The 19329-nt window shown below is 42.1% G+C and overlaps 1 protein-coding gene across 2 annotated transcripts in view; it reads left to right on the forward strand.

Moving 5' to 3' along the window:
- The window catches only part of PDZRN3 (PDZ domain containing ring finger 3), a 213812-nt gene that overhangs the window by 176552 nt on the left and 17931 nt on the right, over positions 1-19329 (forward strand). For both annotated transcript variants that reach the window (XM_063121875.1, XM_063121876.1), the window contains 2 exons: positions 6170-6423; positions 12513-12600. In XM_063121875.1, the coding sequence (XP_062977945.1) occupies positions 6170-6423; positions 12513-12600 (342 nt within the window). The remainder of the gene's footprint in view (positions 1-6169; positions 6424-12512; positions 12601-19329) is intronic.

Raw genomic sequence — 19329 nt, forward strand, 5'->3', positions numbered from 1 at the left:
GGGTCTTGAGCACGTGACGGTCCTCGGACGGCGCCTATTGCTCTGCGCTCCAGCCGCTCTCCCCACCCCGCGTGCAATCGTGCAGGGGCGGGCTCGGCGCTTTTGGGAGAGACTAGCGCAGGGAAATTGGGCTGTATGTTACCGTCCTTTTTCTGTAAGGCTAGAGTAGGGAAGTGACTGTGAGGAATGCTTAAGGAGGAAGCCAGTTATGTTGGTAAAGTGTGTGTCTTTGTTCGTATTTCTTCGATTCTAAGATGCCCTTTTTTCCCAAATAAACATCTCTAAAAATGGGGTGCGCCTTAGAATCGATGGTGTCTTAGAATCAAAGAAATACGGTACTTTCTTCTTCTCGAGTCTTTCCATGTTGATGGCTCCTTTAGACGGTGACCACGTGATTTTGAATTAAAAACTCCCCCTCTTGGCATTGCATTAAGTTCAATGAAACAGCACCAGTGGCAGAGTTACAGCGCTATGTTAGTTTTACGCCCCGTGATTATTTAAATACTGCATTATCTCCAGTTTTTTAAAAAGCGAAATTTCTGGGGGAAAGGACAGGAGATATCCTGTAAAGAACTCGCAAACTTCCGTGAGTGGCCAATCACGAGTGTGCAATAAATCACTCATGTAGAGAAGCTCTTAAATGCTTCCTGAAAATGCACTTATTTAAGTAGGCTTTCTCTGGCTTGTAATTAATTTTAACTAATCATGCTGCTACTCCATTTTACCGGGTGGGGTGGGGTTGTAATGCTTTTTATTGTTATTGTAGTTGAAATTAGTTTTAATAGTGCATTTAAGCTGTGATTTTAATATTGTGATATGTAAACTTCTTAGAAATGTTATTATATTAAGTGGTTTATAAATAACAACATTCAGATCAGCAGTAATCAAACGTTGTCTCAGACAAAACCTGGAGCATATAGAAATGGCCCTTTAAAAAAGGTCCCTAGGAGAGCTCTTTAGACAGTATTTTGGCTTCAACTATAGAATGGACTTGTTGCTCCAAAACAGCTAGTCGTGGTATGGGAGGTTTTGTTTAATTTGTATCAAGTGTGACAGATTGTCTGAGGCTAGCCACAGGTTGCAGTGGAGATGACACAGTGGATTTCAATTCATCCCCGACAGTAAAAAACAGTAATGCAGCTTGAGAAAAGCATAAAGAAGGAATTTGAGGGAAACAGCCGTGGATCTCCTTTTGAAATCACTTTAGAAAGCCTAAAGAGCCGAGTGTACTTTATTGGCATCACTTCATCCAGATCATAGAATCATAGAATAGCAGAGTTGGAAGGGGCCTACAAGGCCATCGAGTCTAATCCACTGCTCAATGCAGGAATCCACCCTAAAGCATCCCTGACAGATGGTTGTCCAGCTGCCTCTTGAATGCCTCTAGTGTGGGAGAGCCCACAACATCCCTAGGTAACTAATTCCATTGTCGTACTACTCTGTCAGGAAGTTTTTCCTGATGTCCAGCTGAAATCTGGCTTCCTTTAACTTGAGCCCGTTATTCCGTGTCCTGCACTCTGGGAGGATTGAGAAGAGATCCTGGCCCTCCTCTGTGTGACAACCTTTTAAGTATTTGAAGAGTGCTATATTTTGCAACTAAGATTGTAGTGCCTGAATTTGCTTTCTTTTTCCCCCTCCTCCTCCTCCCTCCCAATCCCCTTTCCTTTTGTGTCATGTCTTTTAGATTGTAAGCCTGTGGGCAGGGACTGTCAAGAAATACTTTTGTAAGCCTCTGTGAGAGCCTTTTTTGGCTGAATGGCGGCATAAAAATCCTTAAATAAATAATAATAAATAAAATAATCATGTCTCCCCTCAATCTTCTCTTCTCCAGGCTAAACATGCCCAGTTCTTTCAGTCTCTCTTCATAGGGCTTTGTTTCCAGACCCCTGATCATCCTGGTTGCCCTCCTCTGAACACGCTCCAGCTTGTCTGCGTCCTTCTTGAATTGTGGAGCCCAGAACTGGACACAATACTCTAGATGAGGCCTAACCAGGGCCGAATAGAGAGGAACCAGTACCTCACTTGATTTGGAAGCTATACTTCTATTAATGCAGCCCAAAATAGCATTTGCCTTTCTTGCAGCCATATCACACTGTTGGCTCATATTCAGCTTGTGATCTACAATAATTCCAAGATCCTTGTCATTTGTAGTATTGCTGAGCCAAGTATCCCCCATCTTGTAACTGTGCATTTGGTTTCTATTTCCTAGATGTAGAACTTGGCATTTATCCCTATTAAATTTCATTCTGTTGTTTTCAGCCCAGCACTCCAGCCTATCAAGATCACTTTGAAGTTTGTTTCTGTCTTCCAGGGTATTAGCTATCCCACCCAATTTTGTGTCATCTGCAAATTTGATAAGCGTTCCCTGCACCTCCTCATCCAAATCATTAATAAAAATATTGAAGAGCACTGGGCCCAGGACTGATCCCTGCGGTACCCCACTCGTTGCCTCTCCCCAGTTTGAAAAGGTTCCATTGATAATTTATTTATTTATTTATTACGTTTTTATACCGCCCAATAGCCGAAGCTCTCTGGGCGGTTCACAAAAATTAAAACCACAGTAAAACACCCAACAGGTTAAAACACAATTACGAAATACAGTATAAAAAGCGCAACCAGGATAAAACCACACAGCAAAGTTGATATAAGATTAAAATACAGAGTTAAAACAGTAAAATTTAAATTTAAGTTAAAATTAAGTGTTAAAATACTGAGTGAATAAAAAGGTCTTCAGCTGGCGACGAAAGCAGTACAGTGTAGGCGCCAGGCGGACCTCTCTGGGGAGCTCGTTCCACAACCGGGGTGCCACAGCGGAGAAAGCCCTCCTCCTAGTAGCCACCTGCCTCATTTCCTTTGGCAGGGGCTCACGGACAAGGGCCCCTGTAGATGATCTTAAGGTCCGGGTAGGTACATATGGGAGGAGGCGTTCCTTCAGATAACCTGGCCCCAAACCGTTTAGGCTTTAAATGTCAATACCAGCACTTTGAATTGGGCCCGGACCTGGACTGGCAGCCAATGAAGCTGGAAAAGGACTGGCGTAATGTGATCTCGCCGGCCAGTCCCTGTTAGTAACCTTGCTACCCTATTTTGTACCAGCTGAAGCTTCCGGACCGTTTTCAAAGGCAGCCCCATGTATAACGCATTGCAGTAATCCAAGCGAGAGGTTATCAGAGCATGGATAACTGTAGCTAGGCTATCTCTGTCCAGATAAGGGCGTAGTTGGTATATCAACCTAAGCTGATAAAAGGTGCTCTTTGCCACTGAGTTCACCTGTGCCTCAAGTGACAGTTCTGGATCCAAGAGCACCCCCAAACTACGGACCCGATCCTTTAGGGAGAGTGCAACCCCATCCAGGACAGGGCAAACATCACCTCGCCAGACAGATGAACCACCCGCTAATAGTACCTCCGTCTTGTCTGGATTGAGTCTGTTTGTTAGCCCTCATCCAGTCCATTACCGTGCCCAGGCACTGGTTCAGAACAGTTACTGCCTCACCTGGGTTTGATGAAAAGGAAAGGTAGAGCTGGGTATCATCCACATATTGATGACACCTCAGTCCACATCTCCGGATAACCTCCCCCAGCGGCTTCATGTATATGTTAAACAGCATAGGGGATAAGATAGAGCCCTGTGGAACCCCATGGCTTAGGAGCCACGGCACAGAGCAATAATCCCCCAGCACCACCTTCTGGAATCGGCCATCCAAGTAGGAGCGGAACCACTGCAACGCAGTACCTCCAACTCCCAGCTCAGATAACCTATCCAGAAGGATACCATGGTCGATGGTATCGAAGGCCGCTGAGAGGTCCAGGAGAACCAACAGGGTCGCACTCCCCCTGTCTCTCTCCCGACAGAGGTCATCCCACAGGGCGACCAAGGCAGTTTCCGTTCCAAAACCAGGCCTGAAACCCGATTGAAATGGATCTAGATAATCCGTTTCATTCAAGAGTGCCTGGAGTTGTCCTGCAACTACCCGCTCAAGCACCTTGCCCAGGAAAGGAATATTAGCCACCGGCCTGGAGTTGTTAACATCTTCCGGGTCCAGATTAGACTTCTTCAGGAGTGGTCTAATTACCGCCTCTTTTAAAGAGGCCGGCACCACTCCCTCTGTCAAGGAGGCATTTACAACCTCCTGGACCCAGCCGGCAATCCCCTCCTTATTTGATGTAATGAGCCACAAGGGGCAAGGGGCAAGCACACAGGTGGTCGACTGGACTTGGCCAAGCACCTTGTCCACATCCTCGGGCCTCACTAACTGAAACTCATCCAATAAAACTGAACCGGACAGCGCTCTGAACGCCTCTACTAGTGGAGCTGCATTAAGTGTGGTGTCCAATTCATGACGAATCTGAGCGACTTTATCTTCAAAGTGCCGTGCAAACTCGTCACAGCGTGCTACTGAGGGTTCCACCATCTCTCACCCTGGCCCAGAGTGTAACAGGCCACGAACCACCTGGAAAAGCTCCACCGGACGACACTGAGAAGATGCAATGCTGGTGGAAAAGAATTGTCTCTTTGCCACCCTCACCGCCACAGAGTAGGCTCGATCAGACCCAGCACGAGTCTTCCTCCACCTGCGTTCTAGCCGTCTCCCCTCTTGCTTCATTGCCCTCAGCTCAGGTGTATACCAAGGAGCTGACCGGGCTCTGCTCAGAGGGAGAGGATGCTTGGGCGCGATCGTGTCAACCGCCCGAGTCAACCGATAAGTACTCTTTGAGTCCGATTCTGTAGCCACCTGTGAATCCACCTAATAGTTGTTCCATCTAGCCCACTTTTAGCCAGGCCTGAGGTTGCTTAGAGGGTTGCAATATTGGCAAAAGAAACTGTCTCCTCATCTAAAATGGATTTTAGAGAGGCATGGCATGACAGGCAGAAAGAAAAAGGCACAACATTTTAGAGAATAATAAACTAAGAATGGGCTAAGGGGATATTTAAAATGAAGGAACTTTCTACGTGATTTCTGTACCTTAGGAAACTTTGGCACCAAAAAAAAAAAGGCGTACAATAGGCATGCATGAGAGAACTCTTAATTTTTGGAGGGGGTGATTCTCCCATCCGAGCAGCTTACAGTGCTACACCAGCTGACCTTCAGTGATAGGACTTTATTGTGTATGTTCAGACCATTCTCTGCTACATTAAAACCATTTTGTGATTGATTAATATTACAGGTTAAATGATGAATAATGGATTGGATCCAGATTGAGCACATACAACTGATCCTTAAGGGTCTGGCAGATGAAGAATCCCCCCTCAATTCACCACAGAATGTTGAAATAATCTTCTAAATGGGATAGGCTGTGGTGCAGGAGGAAGAGGGATCTTCAAAAATTGAGCGGCATCATCTTCAGTGAGTGGCATTCCTCTCACCCAATTTTTGGACATCAACAGTTCTCCTTGCATCACAGCTTGACCCTCTCTGTAAGATTTTGGGTGGGGGGGGGCTACAGGGCTGCCATGGGGGAGGGGGTGAAGGCAAGGAAGTCCGCTTCCACAAGTCCAGTTGCATGTATCTAAATCTGGATCTAACCTTATGGAAATAACTTTTCAGGTTGTTTATAAAGAAACTATTAAGCAGTCAGAAAATGCACTTCCAAGACTGTAGAGGAAGTCGAAGACTTTTCTCTGTTATTTATTAGTGGATGTAGCCACTTTTACTTCCTGTATCATGTTCTTTTTCTGTGGTAGAGAGCCAAAACAAAGCAGCTGTGATAATACAATTTAAAACTATTCGCCTTTGATCATGTGCCCAGCAGTGCAGTAACAGCTTAGTACACTCTCCTGGACTTTTTCTTTCACTCCCACACTGTCCCTTGACTGATTTCGAGTGAAAGTGAATCAGGACTTGCCTTTTGGAAGTTGCCAGCAGGAGAAACGAAAAGCCTTTCAATCCACACCAACAACATATATTGGTGGTCTCCTTCTTCCATGGGGATTTATACCACCCAGTGTGAACGGCTTGCCCTTCTTGCCTATTCCTAATGCACACCAGGTTGCAGCAAAGAGTTCCAGGATTGCAGCATTGTTTCAAAGATCACTTACAAATATATTTTCCTTTTTAAAAAATATATATATGGAAAGTTCATTTTATGAATAGTTGTATATACGTAAAAAGACTTCTAGAAAAACAGGACTAATTGTCTTCCTGCAATTCATTTGTCTCGCCCTACAGGTAAATGGGAAAGATTTATCAAAAGCGACCCATGACCAAGCAGTAGAAGCCTTCAAAACAGCAAAAGATCCCATTGTAGTGCAGGTCTTAAGGAGAGCTCCACGCACCAAGATCTTCAGCCCTTCTCATGAATGTCTCCTCATAGATATGGGCACCCAGACTGATATCACCTTTGAACACATCATGGCTCTAACTAAGATGGGCTCACCTACCCCACCAGTTACAGTACTGGATCCGTATCTCTTACCTGAGGAGTAAGTACTGGTTTTCTTAAAGCTCTAAAAACTATTTTTATTACAGCTTACTATATTAAAAAAAACTATTTACTGAAGTAACATTGCTAACGTAAGTAATCTTAAGGCTTGATTTTCTATGTTAGAGCACATTCCTTTAAAATATGCAATGGTGCTCCCACGTTCTGAAGTTCTAAGGAAGTGTAAGATGTGTCTATGCGAGAACAAATCCATAACTTTTTTCCGAATTCAGAAGGACTGGAATACATGACTCCGTAAAGCCATGGGTCAGTGACGAAATGGGGGAATTTGCTCATCCCTAGTACTCAGTGTGGCAGAGGTGGTTTGCAGAGATCTTTCCAAGCCCTGACGCCATAGATCTGTTGAATTGGAGATGTTGGGATTGAACCATTAAGTTCTACCATTAAGCTATAGGTCTTTCTCTAAATTCTGGATCTTAGGCCACAGCTAGACCTAAGGTTTATCCTGGGATCATCCAGGGTTTGCCCCTGCCTGAGCACTGGATCCCTTGTGTGTCACCTAGATGAACAGGTTTGACCCCTGGACGATCCAGGGATAAACCTTAGGTCTAGCTATGACCTTCGTTTATGTGACTGGCAGTTCTCTTAGCTACTACTTTGCATTGCTTTCTTTTTTTAAAAAAAATGGGAGGTCATAAATTGCAAATGGCAAGGAGCTACTACATTCTGTCCCAGTGTATTAATCACTTCATTATAATCCTGCAGCATCATTAAACAAATAAGTTGTCTTATAGGACTGATCTTCCTTTAAAATGGTGTCAAGGAATTTTTAGAATCAATTTTTAATTATTGCTAGTGGTAGTCTGATACTGTTGCGCTTCCAAGTAAAATACATAAATAACACAATCCTTTACCTATATGCAAGCCCACCCGTATTTTTCGTACAGGAAATAGATCTCCACAGAATTCATTATCATTCCCTGAGGACATTCATATTTTCTCCCACAGCAAATAGAAAATGATAGAAATTCGCTGAAAAATGTTAAAGTGCTGTTTGTGATGGAACTCTTCCCATCTTGTCCATGGAAGCTGGCAGTGATATTGCTAATAGGAGGGTACAGATGTGGTGGAAAGCAGCATTCATATCCGTGCGTGTGTTGGCATTGAAATACAGGAGCAGAAACTTCAAGCTGAGCTTTGGATTGTGTTATTGCTTCAACAGGGTTTCAGCTACATGCATAAGAATATGGCCACTGTCCCACTTGGACTTCTTTCACAGCTGTGGGCATCACTGATGAAAGAATTCCTTCTGTGTTTCACAGGATGAGCACATACACAAATCAGTGATTACTGCTGCATCAAGCATTGTTCCCTCTGTACGACAAAACAACAACAGCAATAATAATAATAATAATAATAATAATAATAATAATAATAATAATGTTATTTCTTACCCACCTCTCCCTCTGGATCGAGGCGGGGAACAACATCAAATATAAAAATACTATAAAATATATAAAGCTTGTTTATTTATTTATTTATTTAAAACATATAAAACTAATACTTTATTAAAAATAACAGCCAGACATCTTAAAATCGACTGGGTAGGCCTGCCGGAAGAGATATAGCTTTTTTTAATTCAGAAAGACTGTTGAGTTGGCGGATCTCTCCCGGCAGGCCATTCCACAGTCTGGAAGCAGCACGTCCTCTGGGTAATAGTTGTCAGCCTAGTTTTCACTGACTGAAGTAAATTGTTCCCAGAGGACCTGAGTGTGCGGGGCAGATTGTATGGCAGAAGGCAATCCCACAGGTAACCTGAACCCAAACCATGTAGGGCTTTAAAGGTAATAACCAACGCTTTAGACTTCACCCGGAAACTAATTGGCAGCCAGTGAAGTGATTTTAAAGTTGGTGTAATACGGTCACCCCTAGGGGTACCAGTGACCAGCCTGGCTGCCATATTTTGAACTAGTTGAAGCTTCCAGACTAGGCACAAGGTAGCCCTATGTAGAGCGCATTGCAGAAGTCGAGCCTTGAAGTTACCAGCATGTGCACTACTGTCTTTAGGTCTTCCGACTCTAGGAAGAGGTGCAGCTGGCATATCAGCCGAGGCACTCCTGGCCATCACATCTGTCTGGGCTGTCATTTGGAGCGACGGATCCAGAAGCACCCCCAAGCTGCGAACACAGTCTTTCAGGGGGAGTGTAACCCCATCCAGAACTGGTTGACACACCTCCAAACCCAGGTTATGACCTTTGACAGCAAGCACCTCCATCTTGTCAGGATTCAGCTTCAGTTTGTTTTTCCTCATCCAGCCCATTACTGTCTCCAAGCGTTCATTCAGAGGAGACACACTATCCGCAACTGATGCTGTTGTCGAAGGCATAGAGAAATATATTTGGGTGTCATCGGCATACTGATAAAACCCTGCCCCATGCCTCTGGATGATCTCTCCCAGCAGTTTCATGTAGATGTTAAACAGCGTTGGGGATAGGATGGTGCCTTGTGGTACGCCACACAACAGCTCCTTCTCTGAGGAGCAGTTATCCTCAAGCATCACCATCTGGAAACTGCCTGAGAGATAGGACCAGAACCACTGACGCACAGTGTCCCCGATTCCCATACCTCCCAGGGGTTCCAGAAAGATACCATGGTCGATGATATCGAAAGCCGCTGAGAGGTCCAGAAGTACCAGCAGGGACACACAACCCCTGTCAATAGTCAAGTGTAGATCATCCACTAAGGTGACCATAGCTGTCTCAACTCCCTGAAGCTGGTTTGAAATGGGTCTAGAAAATCTGTATCATCCAAAACTGTTTGGAGTTGGAAGGCAACTGCCCTCTCAATCACCTTGCCCAAAAATGAAAGTTTTGATACTGGTCTGTAGTTATTAAGGTCCAGGGGGTCCAGGGAGGGCTTTTTTAGAAGCAGCCATACCACTGCTTGTTTTAAACGTGATGGAAAGCTCCCCTCCCTGAGAGGTGCATTAATAATATACTGTAGTTGTTGTCTAACTGCATCTCCTCCCTGGGCAACTGGCCAAGGAGGACAGGGATCGAGAGGGCAAGTCCTCCTCCTCCCTCTTCCAAGCAGTTTGTCCACATCCTGGGTACTCACCAACTGAAACTGATCCAGTGTAATCCTACTCACGGAGTTGCTGGACACTCCATTGTTAGCTTCTGCTATAATGATGGTGTCTAAGTCAGCTCTTATCCGAGAGATTTTATCTGTGAAGGCATCACAGCGAACTACCGAAGGCTCTAAGATAATGTTCAAGGGGGAAGGTGTCTGAGTTAGACCCCTCACCACCCTGAACAGTTCTGCTGGATGCAAATTTGTAGACGCAATGTGTGCAGAGAAGAAAGCCTTCGCTGCACGTATTGCCACCCCATAGGAAAGAAGATGTTCTCTGTGTCATGTCTTGTCAAATATAAGTCAAGTTTTCCTCCATCAGTCCTCCAGTTGTCGTCCTTCCCGCTTCAACTTCCAAAACAGAGGATGTTGCCTTATACTGAGTCAGACCATTGGACCATCCAGTCCAGTATTGCCTGTGCTGACTTACAGTGTCTCCCCAGGATTTCAGACAGGATTAGTTCCTAACCCTACCTGGAGATACCAGGGATTGAACTGCAACCTTCTGCATGCAAAGCAGGTTCTCTACCAAAAAAACCCCAAACCTACACTAGTGCAGAGCATTGGTTATCATGATCCGCCTTCAACACATAGAGGCACTGCTACTGTATGATACCAATTGCTATTACGAATAAGGCGCCCATGTGGTTTTCCTCACCCCATCAGCACCCTCCCACAGTGTGTGATCGCACCACATGGAATCAGCTCAATTCTGGCATAATGTTTGTAAAGTATGCCAAATTTTCCACATCAACCCTGAATACCATGTATTATTCGCCTTGCTCCATCACAATATATAAATAACACAAGAGCTGCCCTTCTGGATCAGACCAAGGGCCCATTCTAGTCCAGCATCCTGTTTCCAAACACTGGTCACTGTTTCCAGGAAGTCTACAAGCAGGGCATGACTACTGTATGTCCTCATCAACTACTTCTAAACATAGAAGCTCCATTGTGTTATTACAGCTAATATCCCTGGCTAGACCTCTCATCCATCAATTTCTCTAACCCTTTTAAACGCCAAGTAAGCTTATAAACATCCCCATATCCTGAGGAAATGAATTCCCTAAGTTAACTATGTGTTACCTAGATTTAGTATATTCCAGATCTATTGCTGATCAATTTCATTGAGTTGCCCCAGGTTCTAACATTATGAATGTGGAAGAAAAATCTGTCTGTCCACTCTCTCCAGTCCATACTAATATTTTTCCCCACTTTGAATCTATTCTTGCATAAATTATTATTGAAAGTAATGGACCCAGTTTTAGGCATACTTAAGAGTATGCCAATTGAAATTAATTGGAAGTTTCTTATTATTAATGTATGTTAATGTCAACAGTTCTACTCTATGTGTGGCTAACACTGGATCCAAAGCAATGGATGATTCCTAATTAAGTCCTCACTCTGACAGAGAAGCTGTCATCAGAGGAATAGAAAAGGGGCAGATTCCTCCTCTTCCTTGAAGCCCCTTCATGTGTCCTCAAAATCTGCTTCAGAGGGTTGGGCAGCCCTCCTGAACAGATTTGAGGGGGAGGGGCTCAGAGGAGTGGAGAGCAGGGGAAAGTCCTGTGGTATTGCAAATGTGCCTTCATTAGATTTTGTTCCATACATCCTTTTCACAAGCCTTTTCACAACTAGAAAATAAGAAAATAAGCACATGCTACAAAGCCGGGATAGGGGCCATCTGTTTCATAATATCTGCCAGAGACTGGGCCCAAGTATCATGTTCTCACTGTTTTGTTGTACCTCACCTGGATCATTTACCGAAGATCATAGAATCATAGAATAGTAGAGTTGGAAGGGGCCTATAAGGCCACCGAGTCCTACCCCCTGCTCAATGCAGGAATTCACCTTAAAGCATCCTTGACAGATGGTTGTCCAGCTGCCTCTTGAATGCCTCTAGTGTGGGAGAATCTACAACCTCTCTCGGTAACTGGTTCCATTGTCATACTGCTCTAACAGGAAGTTTTTCCTGATGTCCAGCTGGAATCTGGCTTCCTGACACTTGAGCCCATTATTCCGTGTCCTGTACTCTGAGAGGATCAAGAAGAGATCCTGGCCCTCCTCTGTGTTACAACTTTTTAAGTATTTGCAGAGTGCTATCATGTCTCCCCTCAATCTTCTCTTCTGCAGGCTAAACATGCCCAGTTCTTTCAGCCTCTCCTCATAAGGCTTTGTTTCCAGACCCCTGATCATCCTGGTTGCCCTCATCTTTAACATCTTTCAAATAAACAAAGAAACAGTTTCTCTCATGCCCTCACATTCTTGTTCTCTTTCCCTACCACCTTCAGGAGAGGGAACTGGAGGGAGCATGACAGCGTATCTTCCTGTTCCTGTGGCTTTAGTGATAAGAGCATTGAAAAGGTGGTTGCTAGGAAACCGCCCTGTACGTTTCCTCCACAGTTTTCTCAGTGGAAGCTACAAAGGTGCAGATGGGAGCCTAACACAGGAACCTATGGCAGCTACCCTGAATAATATCATGTGCTCCCAGGCCCTTGTTCCGTTAGTATAGGCCTGTCATTTACTCACTTACTCCTCTCTCTGGTCTTCCTTGGGAAATTAAGGACCTGTTTAAACATTTCAGATCAGATACCCACTTTCACAGCAAGTTCTTTGCAGCAGAGCATATTGGCCAGGACCTAGCTCCGCAATCCCTTTCATCCTGCCTCTTTTCTTTCAGCCCTCTACAAGCCAAGCATGCCACCAGATGCTGAGTGTCCTCTCCTCCCCTCCAGACTACTGGCTGGATCAAATGTTTCTCTCTAGTGGGCCAGCCTTGCCTGGGGTGGCCATTACGTTACAGAAGGAAGACAGCTTTTATATTTGTTTGCGTTTTTGTTTAATGAGCTTACATCCTCAACACCACTGATCACCTGCAGCTCATAGGTCTGGATGCTTGCGTGACATATAAGTGATGATCTGCCATGTGGCTGGGGGAGGATTAATATGTTAATTAGAACAGGGAATGCTAACCTAAACTGTGCTTTATTTTCCCAGGCATTCATCAGGGCATGAATACTATGATCCAAACGATTACATGGGAGGCATTCATCAAGAAATGGACAGAGAGGAGCTAGAATTAGAGGTATGAGTAATAACTAGAAGCAGTCATTTGACATACAAACTATTTTAATATATTTTCATGTGCCATGGACTTAGCAGCTACCAAAATATATTGGAAATGTAGTTGTAAGCAACCTTTGTTGATCTGCAATTTGGTGTACCAACTGCAGGAAATTAGTGCTTATTCACTTTCATATGCAGTTAATTAAATGTTATGCAATTAAAGGAATAGAGGCCATATCCTCAGCTGCTAGATAAGTGGACATGGGCTAAAAAAGACAGAAAAAGAAAAGACGAATACTAACGTTCTGAGAGATAGAATGTTTATTTTTACTCTGCCTCCTCTCTCTCTCTCTCTCTCTCTCTCCCTCCCTCCTCTTTTTTTACAATTTTGCATGTTATGTGATTTAGATAAGAATGTAGTATCAAAAGCAGAATTTGACAACTGGCATAGATTCCCCAAAACCTTGCTCTTTTAAATAATAATAATTTCTAGTCCTTTTGGATACGCAGGTACATTTTAAAGCAAACATGCCATGCCTCCATTTGTTCTTTTCTGCATGGCTACTTGTTATTCTCTCATAGTCTCTAGTCAAGTTCTTTTTTCTCCTGAAAAATAAATTTACAAAATAAATTCAAATGTCAAGGTTAATATGAAGCATGAGAATTGAGGCTGTTTCCTCTTCCCATCCCCTTCCGCTTCCTTGTCAATGGGAGGAGGAGTGATGTAGTGTATTTTATACTATATTTTGTAATTGTGCTTTTAACCTGTTGGTGGTTTCATTGTGGTTTTAATTTTTGTGAACCGCCCAGAGAGCTTCGGCTATTGGGTGGTATAAAAATGTAATAAATAAATAAATAGTGCAGGCCGGAAGCACAAGAGGTATGTAGACCATTATTCTGTTGGGAGCTGGAATTGGTAAAAAAAAAAAAAAAAAAACCCCAGCCGGAAGAGTTCTAGCTAGCTACACTACATCACTTTCTACCCACCTCCGGACAAGGAAGTGGGGAATACAAAGTTATCACCATTCTACATAATGCTAAGGTAAATGCACACACACCTCTCCAAAATACTCCCTGTGTTTGGAGACCAAATTCACCACTAATCCCCACATTGCCAAAATAGCTGTATTCAACAAACCAGGGACACCCCTGCTCACAGAAGATGGGTTTTCTGAAAACAGTGATTGTGATCCACAATAGGGCTTCCTTTGCCTGTCCAGGTTCCAGCACAAGGAAATGAACCAAGGGAAGCTTCAGCCATACATGAGATATTTTAGGCTCAGCAGCTGTTCAACAAATTGCTGCTGCTATTCAGGTTCTACAACAGGTTAAACTGGCAGCTATTTAAACAGGGGTTCTTCAGTTGCCAGCCCTTAAAAAGCATGTAGGACTCAAATCGTTTCATGGCATTTGATCATTTTGACATGGAGAGTTCTTAAATTGCTAAAATATGTTTAAAAAATCTAACAAGCAGTTAAACCGTAAAGAAATGTTTGCGACTTAATAGCCTTTCTCTAAAATCCTTTAAGAGTCTTTACAAACCTGGGAGACTAAGATCAATGAAAAGGGTCAAAGTGTAACAAACACCCAGGCAGCTTCTAGCTATATTGTTTGCTTATTGACAAATTTGTCTTAAATAGACTGCAGAGGCGCTTGTTTCATTGACTCTAGTACGAATGTTGAAAAGGAAGTAAAATATCAAACCAGACCACCTGGGCTATTCTCTTCATAAAATGCACTCTGAATTCCAGTCCATCATCTAGGCTTTTATGGCCATCTAACTCACAATTAATGACTTAACAGATATTGTCAACAAGTCCCCTGTGTAAACGAATATAGTTCTTGCTAGAATTCAGTGAAATGCAATAGAATTGCCTACCAATCTGTACAGGGTGATATTAGTCGCAATAATTGAGTAGCTGCCAAGAATTGACCATTAAAGGCAAGAGTTCTATATCTGAAATTGGAGTCTGGGGTTGCAAGGAATTCAGCCCCTGGGGTATTAAGCAGTCTTTGTTAAAAACAAAAACACTAAGGCACTAATGATGTCATGGCAGTGTATCAACATATTTCTCAAATCTTATTTTGAGGCTTTAATTAAGTCCATGGCCAGATCTACACCAAGCAAGATATTGCACTATGAAAGCGGTATGAAAGCAGTATATAAGAGGCAGGAGCCACACTACTGCTTTATAGCAGTATTGAAGTGCACTGACAACTGTTGGGGCCCATGGACACATACTTTATACGACTTTCATAGTGCTATATCCTGCTTGGTGTGGCTTCTGCCTTTTATATACTGCTTTCATAGTGCAGTATCCTGCTTGGTGTAGATCTGGCCCATGTCTAATGTATCTATGTTGATTAACATATGGACTATGAATCCCTTTAAGAAGTATCTATGCAAGTAGAAATGCTTACTAATATAATGCTACCAACAAATACTTTCTATGTCAGTTGCTATAACTGGAAGTAGATTTGCATGCACTTTCATGCAGAAGCTTGAGGGGGAAGGAAATAATAATAATAATAATAATTTCTTGCCCGCCTCTCTGATCAAGGCGGGGAATAACAATAAACAATAAAATACATAATAATTAAAACATAATATACATTGTTAAAAACTTCCTAAAAAATATCCTAAAAACATTTTAAAAACATCTTAAAATTCCACTGAATAGGTTCCAAATGATGCCTGTGCCTGAGAGTAATTTCTAGTCAGTTTTGGTAACCCAGCTTGCATCAGATTGTGGCCACCTTTTCATTTCAAGAAGAGCAGAGTGACACTGAAGGTTTTAATGTTGCATCAAAAATTGAACATAGCTGTTAAAGCCGATAGGCCCTATCAAAAGCTTCCTTGGATGCAAATCGCTTAAGAAAACATAACACGAAACATTCCAAGCTGATTCTGTGGGATCCTGATCTTTACAATTACTCTCTGATCTGATGGAGGGCTGTGCATTCAGGACCCAGATTCAGTGTGGATCTTCAGGATTTGGAGGTGGGAGCTTATTGCTTTCTTGTTGCCCTGTATTCTTTGCCCATTATGCCATAAGTTTTTTTTTCAAGCACCTCTGTTCAGTTACAGGCAGCCAGTGTAGAGTAGCAGGGTTATTCTAGAGGAAGTAGATGAGATGCCCAACACTCTGCATCTGGTTGGTGAGCAAGTTGAAGGGATCAGATTGTGACGTAATTTTACCCAAGCCAAAATTCATACCTTTGTTTCATATGCCTGAATGAAATTTACAAAGGTAGTTGTAAATCCAACGCTTCAAGGAGCAACCATGCCCTTCTTCGCCATAGCTCCCTTTTACCTTCTTCCTCTTGATCCAGCATTTCCCCTTATTGTTCTATACTCTTGCTGCTGCCTGTATGGATCCGCCTCCAGGACAGCTACCCAAAACAATCCTTTGCGATGCGCAGATTTTTCATTTGAAATATTTGAACTTTGAAAATACCACTTTTTGTAACCATTTAATATTTTAAGCACCTAACGTGTACTAAACGGTGTCACATGTTGCCCTCAAACGCTGCAGATCATGGCAGTTCTTCCATTCTTTCACCCTGTCCAAGATTATTTTAAACAAATGTTGCTGTTTTGTTTGTTTCTGTTTCCCAATCCGAATAATAGCATGGCCAGGTAGTCATAAATCTAGCAGTATTGCATGACTTCTGCTAGATTTTTAAATACTTTGGGGAGCAGTCATTAAATATCTCACAGTGGAATACTGTGCCTGTTTAGTTGGCAATAAATTCCAATATTTCAATGGGTCTTATTCCATTGTAACGTGTTTAGGATTGCAGCTTTAGTAACCTAGTGGCAGCACTGCTGGATTAGTTTCATGAAGCAAACGTTACATTTTATATGGGAACCATGTTTGCTGGGTACACCAGTGTTACGATGGTGTTTTTCATAGCAAGTGTGGATGACATGTACGTGCACCCAGAAACCCTGATTAGAATCCCCCACATGGAACATAGAACATAGGGAGCTGCCTTAAAATGAGTCATAACGTGGGTCCATCTAGCCCAGTATTAGTATTGTTTTCTTCATAAATTGTGAGATTTTTTATTGAATGGCAGTATCAGTATCTCTCTTACACTATCAAAAGACTGTCTTACAAAATGGGGAAATAATTCCTGGCGCCGTTCACTCTGGAGAGCAAGGCGTTTTCCAATACAAGCACTGCTTTGTATCCTTTTGAACAGGCAGGCTCAGTTTTTATAAAGCTTTAAACTGGACCTAAGAGGAGATTGTCTGCCACACAATCCAATAATCTGTTATGCGCAAATTTCGTTTTGAGTATACACAGTTTAATTTGCTATTATCTTTTATTTTGAAATCATGCTATTATGAGTAGCTGCAGGCATACTAATATCAGAACACATTACTGTATTCTCATCTCACTGTAAATAGCACTTGTATTTCAGCATTCAGGTTATTTAGCTTTCCTTATCTGCTGCCAGTTGGCGTAGGGCCAAAATAATTTCATGCAATTGTGTTGCATCCATTTCAAATTCAGAGATTTTATATCTGCACATGCTTTGGTTTGAGCAGTGCTCTACATAAGAAAGCGGTCATCTACATCTCAAAAAGTTATGCTAATTCTTATTCATGACACTTATAATACAAGATCTTTAGACTATTCCTGACTTTTAAAAGAAATAAGGTGCAATCTTCCTATGCTGCATTCTCCACTCACTCCAGTGGGTCTGAAATGGATCTCTGTGCATATTCTTTCTTTTTTAAAAAAACATGTTTTTATTGTTTCTTAACCATATATGACATAAAAGCATTGCATAAAGACATTACATCTAAGGGAAATGAACACACAAGGAAAAAAGGGGTGGGGAAGAAAAAAGAAAAAAAGACAATAAAAATAATAATACGAAAGAAAATCAAAGAAAAAGGGAAATACATAAACCAAGGTTAAGGTATGTTTTTGGCTCTCTACACATCAGAGATGTAAATTATATTCTCTCCTTGTTAATACATTTAACACAATAATCCAATTCATTTCTTTCTTCCAAGTCAACTATTTTCTCATACATTGAATCCACAGACAAATACATCATTTTTCGCTGTTTCTTGCAAAAATTCTATCAGAGGTTTCCATTCAGATATAAATGAGACTGTTGATTTATCTCTCATTATTGCTGTAAGTTTTGCCATTTCTGCTAACTCTAATATCTTCAGTATGTATTCTTCCATTGTTGGTGTTATTTCGTACAATAGTCTCGCTGCCATTGTCATATACAAAAACTAAGTTTCCCCCCTTCTCTCTCAGTTCATTGTCCATTAACCCCAGTAGAAAGGCTTCTGGTTTCATTTCTATATTAGTCTTTAATATTTTCTGCATTAAAAAATGTATTTGCATCCAGAATGCCTTGGCTTTTTTGCATGTCCACCAAAAGTGATAGAAGATTCCTTCTTCACATTTCCAAAGTTTGCTTGGGACTCCCTTATACATTTTAGCCAGTTTTGTAGGCGACATATGCCATCTATACATCATCTTATAAAAGTTCTCTTTAAGTCTTGAATGTAATGTAAATCTCAAACCCTGTGCATATTCTAAATAAAGGAACAGAGGAAACTGTCTTATTCTGTTCAGACAACATGCTAAGCCATAGTTAAGCTGCTAACCCTTTTGCAGCAAATGGTTAGTGAGCATGTTTAAACTGTGGTTAAATAGTGACAATAATTAAGAATGGTTCACATGACACGCTAAGCCATAATGTTGAGCTCAAAATGTTTAACCTCCATGGCTTAGCATGTCATCTGAACAGGGTCACTGGGTCACACCATTAGACTGTGTAACTCAGTATTGTCTACACATAGCAGGAGCTGTCCAGGACTTCAAAAGGGAACGTTTCCAGCCCTATCTGTAGATGCCAAAGATTGAACCGGAGACCTTCTGCATACAAAGCATGTGCTCCACCATTATGGTCCTTTATAATGAAGATATAATTCTCTTCTAGCTTCTTCCTCCTATAGATTTTGTCCTTGTCTTATAGCTAATGTGTTCAATGATATAATAATGGGATATAATAGTGAAGCGCACTTCAGGATCTACATTAATGCTTTATAGAGTTATTGCAGTACGCTGACAACTGTTGGGGCCCATGACACATCTACACCAAACAGGATATTGCACTATGAAAGCGGTATGTGGTATGTGTCAGTGGGCCCCAACAGTTGTCAGTGCACTTCAGTAGTGTAGATCCTGCAGTGCACTTCAATACCACTATAAAGCAGTAGTGTGGCTCCTGCCTTTTATATACCGCTTTCATAGTGGAATATCCTGCTTGGTGTAGATGAGCCCTTAGTTGTCCATTAAAGGTCATGTATGAATAGGACTCTCATTGTAATCAATATCTCTCATAGCATAGCCACAGTTTTCCTACCCAGTTCATTACTAGAGAGTCTGCTCATGTATTCTTTGCCAGTCCATCATTTTCCTCATAGAAGCTGTGTGTAGATGTATGAAAGAATTACGTGACACATTCTGAATATGAGATTGTTGTTGCCTGAAAAAATAACATATAATACTTACATATCCATTTGATGCATTTGTCATCCAAATTGCTTACAATCCAGTGTCAAGTTTTGCCATATAAAACAGTAACAGCAATTAAGAAATGTATTTACTACAGTAATACCACAATATATGTCATTACATTGGCATTGTAGGTTGCTATGGCCAATCTGCAGCCACCTTTATTATTGAAAAGAGATGTTCAGGATTCA

Source organism: Elgaria multicarinata, chromosome 3 (genome assembly GCF_023053635.1).
Source record: "Elgaria multicarinata webbii isolate HBS135686 ecotype San Diego chromosome 3, rElgMul1.1.pri, whole genome shotgun sequence".
In the NCBI taxonomy this organism is placed as follows: domain Eukaryota; kingdom Metazoa; phylum Chordata; class Lepidosauria; order Squamata; family Anguidae; genus Elgaria; species Elgaria multicarinata.